At 38.1% G+C, this 5,627-nt stretch overlaps 1 protein-coding gene across 1 annotated transcript in view; it reads right to left on the bottom strand.

Annotated features, from left to right (window-relative positions):
- Positions 1-506: 506 nt before the first annotated feature.
- LOC106533500 (tumor necrosis factor receptor superfamily member 5) overlaps positions 507-5,627 on the bottom strand; it is a gene marked incomplete at its 5' end in the record, with an annotated part of 13,846 nt that continues 8,725 nt past the window's right edge. The window contains 4 exon segments of the mRNA XM_014029832.1: positions 507-1,314; positions 2,464-2,545; positions 2,632-2,684; positions 2,770-2,945. Coding sequence (XP_013885286.1) covers positions 1,310-1,314; positions 2,464-2,545; positions 2,632-2,684; positions 2,770-2,945 — 316 coding nt within the window. The 3' untranslated portion in view covers positions 507-1,309.

Below are 5,627 nucleotides of genomic sequence, written 5' to 3'. Positions count from 1 at the left end.
GTGAAAAAGTGTTTGCCCCCTTCCTGATTTTTTGCATGTTTGTCACACTTTCAGTTTAAATATTAGTCAAAGACAACACATGTAAACACAAAATACTATTTTTAAATGAAGGTGTTCATTATTAAGGGAGGAAAAAAATCCAAATCTACATGACCCTGTGTGAAAAGGTGATTGCCCCCTAAACCTAATAACTGGTCGGGCCACCCTCAGCAGCAACAACGTGTGGAGGAATCCTGGCCAATCACTTTGCAGAATTGTTGTAATTCAGCCACATTGGAGGGTTTTCCAGCATGAAAGGCCTTTTTAAGGTCATGGCCACAGACAGCATCTTAATAGGATTCAGGTCGGGACTTTGACTAGGCCACTCCAAAGTCTTCATTTTGTTTTTCTTCAGCCATTCAGAGGTGGACTTGCTGCTGTTTTGGATCACTGTTCTGCTGCAGAACCCAAGTTTTCTTTTCAGCTTGAGCTCACGAACAGATGGTCAGACATTGTCCTTCAGGATCTTTTGGTAGACAGCAGAATTCACAGTTCCATTTATCACAGTAAGTCTTCCAGGTGCTGGTGCAGTAAAACAGCACCGGACCATCACACTACCACCACCATGTTTTACTGTGTTTCTTTTACACCAGATGTACTGAGACACACACCTTCCATAGTGTTCATGTTTTGTCTCATCGGTCCACAGAATGTTTCCCCAAAAGTCTTGGGGATCATCAAGATGCGTTTTGGAAAAACTGAGACGAGCTTTAATGTTCTTTTTGCTCAGCAGTGGTTTTCTTCTTGGAACTCTGCCATGCAGGTTATTTTTGCCCAGTCTCTTTCTGATGGTGGAGGCATGAACGCTGACCTTAACTGAGGCAAGTGAAGCCTGCAGTTCTTTGGATGTTGTTCTAGGGTCTTATGTGACATCTTGGAGGAGTTGTCACTGAGCTCTTGCAGTAATTTTGGGCAGCTGGCCACTCCTGGGAAGGTTCACCACAATTGGTTTGATGTTCCGGAACATTTAAGTGTGACAAACGTGCAAAAAATCAGGAAATCAGGAAGGGGGCAAACACTTTTTCACACCACACAATCACGTTATAAAGCAAATTACAGGTGAAGTATACACAACATATTAACACAGATTCACACAGTGAATATAATGAGTGATGAGTGTAACAGTGAGGAGGAGGTAAAGTCTTTTTAGAGCTGCTGAAGTCTGAACACTGTATAAACAATGTTCTCCTACAAGTCTGAACAGGAACTGCACTTAGAAGAAAATGTTCTCTGCAGTGACCAGAGCCTGCTCCTGCACTCATCTGTTGTTTCATTCTGTGGAGAAAAATAAAGTAACTTCAGCTGTGAAAAAGGAAACTAACTATTTAGCATTTAATATAATTTTTTAAAAAATACTACAAATTCACTCAGAAAAAAATAAAGATATATCTGAGGAGGTTAAATGTCCCACTGTGATACTAAAGTGTTTTTTCTGGTTGAAGGAAATTCTGTGACAGATTAACTGAATGTTAGATCCAGTCTTGTATTTTATACTTTTTGACCTTTGCAGCCATAAGGTTTAAACAGAGAACGAGAGTCAGCGTGTCTTATCAATATGAGGCCTTTCTGTTTGCATAAACAAAAGTTGGTTACGTTCTAACGTCTGATGTAAAAGGTACCTCCTCCAGGGCTGTAACCAGAAAGTCAGAAGTGTAATTAACAAGTTGATCATTATACAGTCAGTTTTTGTGCAGTCTCTATTAGATCCAGGCTGGCACAGATGCCAGATGATCACGATTTCCTTACAAAATGATTAAAATATATCTCAGAAATGAAGGCATAAATGTTGCTTTAGTTTTTATGCTTCTATGAAAAAAAAGAAAGCTCTCTTGTTGTTCTGGCCCAGCAATGCTTCCAGGTCCGTGCTAATCCAGTTCCTTTAACAGAAAATCTGACTGACAGAAACAAACCTGGATGTGACGTTGGACAGTGAGATTAAACTTGATGCTCAGATTAAATCAGTCCAGTTTTTATCGCCTTACATTCTATTCACTTTGAGATTTAATCCATGTTTTAATCTCGACTTGTTGAGATAAAAGAGAAGTCTGTACTGAACTTCAGCTGGTTCAAAATGTTTTAACCCAGAACACAGGATCACATCACTCCTGTTTCAGCTTCACTGCGCTGGTTCCCTTTTAGTTTCTGGATCGAATTTAAAGTTAAGAACTTTGATGTGTTTTGGTTTGTTTTGCTCTATGGTTTTTTTTTTTTTAGTGCTTTATAATTAAAGTTGTATTTATGAAATGAAAAGACCAAATAAGTTTCAGTCACCAGATCAGAACTTGCAGTTTTTTTCCTTTCTCTGCTGGAGGCTCCTTCTCAGAGCTGCAGCAGTGTTAACAACTTTCTGAAAGTTTCAGTGAGAGCAGCTCCATCAGTCAACTTTAAGATCAAAACATATCAAATCTGCAGAACTTGTCTCACCTGATGAACCTGCTAATAAAGGCTCTGGTTTGATATTTGAATTCTTTGAAGCTCTTGGGTTTTTGTCCAAATCTTCTTCGTTCTATTGGGCAACAAATTAAGAGAAACATAAAAAATTAAACACAGTCAAATAAAACATGTAATCAAAATTAAATAAAACTAACATACCATAGAAACCATTTGATGATCTTGATTTGTACATTGTTTGCTATTGAAACAACCTAAAAACAAACAAAAAACTATATTAACCATTGTCACAGAGAAAAAAATAAAAATATATTTTACACGAAAAAAGTCAGACTTTACCTGGTAGTACAGGTTTTTCCTTTTTCTTTAAACAAACACATAAAATAATCAGACAAATCACAAAAAACACAATAGCAACTATAACACCTATAACCCAGGCTGAACTTTTTTCTCCACATTCAGCATCAGCTGAAGCTGTTCCTGCTTTTATCAGCTGAAGATTCAGAGTTTCACATCTGCAACGACACAAAGACATTTTTACAGGAAAATGAACAAATGTGTAGCATTTTCCTGCATTTAATTAATCATTTCTGATTAGATTTCACTTGTTCCTATGACTGCTCAAAGGACGGAACAAAATCCCACTTTAACTTCAGACTATTTTTTTCTAAAGATTTTGCATGGAAATTTCCTTTGTGGCCCTAAGTAGCATCCCACATTTTCCCCCACTAGACTTTGCGACGATGCCCCAGCAGTCAAACTGAAAGAATTTACATTCTGATAAGTCCTTGTTGCTTCCATCCCCACATAAGGACTGCCTGTTGGTTCCTCTTCAAAGGGACCATAATGGTTTAACCAGACTCTTCAGTGACTGAGACAAAGGACCTACATTCTTCATTAAATGTGAAAAAAGGAGAAAAGATAAAGGAATCTGAGTATCTAATGTCTTATTGCAAAGAATGTCATCTAATCCATTTTTCTTACAGGAAAGAACTAAAAAGACCATAAAGGATCTACTAAGTTTTGCTTAGCTAACTATTCAATAACTGTATGGTGTTAATTGTTTGATGAAATGTTTTCCTGAGGAAGATGTTTCTTTTATTTCATGATTTTAAACAGTGTGTGTTTCATTCCATGATTTAATCCTTAGAAACCTTAGGACTTGAATTTTTAATTAAATGTGACACTTATTTTACTGAGGTAAACAGATGTCTCACCCTTTAATTAGATGCAAGATAATTAAACTAAAACACTCCCTTTTTCTTTGTCCTGAAGTAAAGTTTTCCCTCCAAAACAGATTTGATTTGTTAAAAACTTTTCCTGTAAAAGGTATAATATTTTCATTGGCCAACTTAAAACCTTGACTTCGCCCTTAACAGAGGTTTTAAAAGTTAGTGCAGCTCCCAAGATCGAATGAGAGTATCGTTTAATATCGGCTCAATATCTGAGTTTGATTTTATAGAAGTTAAATAAGCTAATTGTAATTCATGCGTCGTTTTAGTTCGTTTTTCTCTACAAAGTTGAAATCAAATTAAGAAGTCTTGCAGCCGCCTGGGAGGACCGGACCCCGAGTCACCAGGGAGTGACCCCCTTCTCTGACCACGGGACCAGTCGAGCTATACAGACAGACCGCCTGACATCCAGCTTGCATGGAGAGCCTGTCTGAGAACGACCCCAGAGATGACCTTCAGTCGCTGACTTCCCCTCCTGGTACCCACACGGCGGAACAAAAGGGTAAAAGTGAACATTTGTCCTGGTGACAAACAGGTGCTCAGACGTAATTTGATTCTTATCTTTGTATGAGATTTGATGAACTAAATGATTTTTCTCCCTAATTTAACTAGGATGCCCTTAGTKAAATCCACAGCTAAAAGCAAAACTCACCTCTCAGTGTTTATTTTATGTTTATTTGTTTGTTTGTTTGTTTGTTTATTTGTTTTTTCACTCGTGATTGTAAACTCTTTCAATTTTTACCTGGTTCAACATGTCATCACTCATTACTCACCATAGTTGTAAATACATTTAATCTGTAAATAAATGGCCCATGGAGAATGTGCCAACATAAGCTAATCTCATTTTGTGTCTTGATAAAGTATTATTGGTTCTGATAAGACAAGAACTCATCAAATCATTTTGGGTACATTTATTGTGAGACTGATTACAATAAAGTTACAGTTTTTCGTCTCTTTCCTGGGTCAATCCTGGACCAAATTAAGAGCGTGGTGCCTTGAGGTAAATATAATTTGTGTGTTCACAAATTATACATTTTAGAATATACCCAAAACCCCCACAAATGTAATAAATTGTTTTCAAATTCAGTTGTTTGTTTATTTATATAAATAATCTTCTTCTTTCAGGCCCTGTACAAACTGTGAGAGTTATTGCCAGATGTAAGTTGGTCCCCTACAGGCCAATGCCCTCAGTCTGAAAAGGGTGGATTGCTTGTTGGGGGTGAGGTTCTGCCTCAAGTGGAGGAGTTCAAGTATCTTGGAGTCTTGTTCATGAGTGATGGAAGAATGTTGCGTGAGATTGATAGACAGATCGGTGCAGCTTCTGAAGTGTTGTGGACTCTGTACTCGTCTGTTGTGGTTCAGAGGAACTGAGCTGTAGGGCAAAGCTCTCTGTTTACAGATCAGTCTAGTTCCTACCCTCATCTATGGTCATGAACTTTGGGTAGTGACTGAAAAAACAAGATCACGGATACAAGCTGTCGAAATGAGTTTTCTTCACGGGGTAACTGGGCTCTCGCTTAGGGTAAGAAGTTCAGTTATCTGGGAGAGACTCAAAGTAGAGCTGCTGCTCCTCCACATCGAGAGGAGCCAGTTGAGGTGGTTCATTTGGTAAAAATGCCTCCTGGATACTCACTAAGGAGCGTGTTAGACTAGCCTGGTCCTTGCCTTCCTACACAGCTCCACTCAATTCTAGTTTCTCTTCTCTGCTCCGTCTGGGATTTCTCCCATAGACATGGATTTCGCTGGCAGATTTTTAGCCTGGCCAATCAGAGAACAGAACGTCGAGTTTCTGATCAGTAGCTGTGTTTCCATTGATCATGAAAATGCACAAATTAGAATTTTGAAAATAAATTTGCTCAATGGAAACACGTCAAATTCGAAAAAAAAAAAACGTAATTTTTTCAACAAAATGTTTTTGCGCTAGGATGAGGTGGTTTTTCGGCCGTATCGAAATAGGTGTTTTTC

This window comes from Austrofundulus limnaeus, unplaced genomic scaffold (genome assembly GCF_001266775.1).
Source record: "Austrofundulus limnaeus strain Quisiro unplaced genomic scaffold, Austrofundulus_limnaeus-1.0 Scaffold958, whole genome shotgun sequence".
In the NCBI taxonomy this organism is placed as follows: domain Eukaryota; kingdom Metazoa; phylum Chordata; class Actinopteri; order Cyprinodontiformes; family Rivulidae; genus Austrofundulus; species Austrofundulus limnaeus.
Note: the sequence above shows the minus strand (reverse complement) of the source record. Positions and strands in the feature narration are given on the sequence as shown.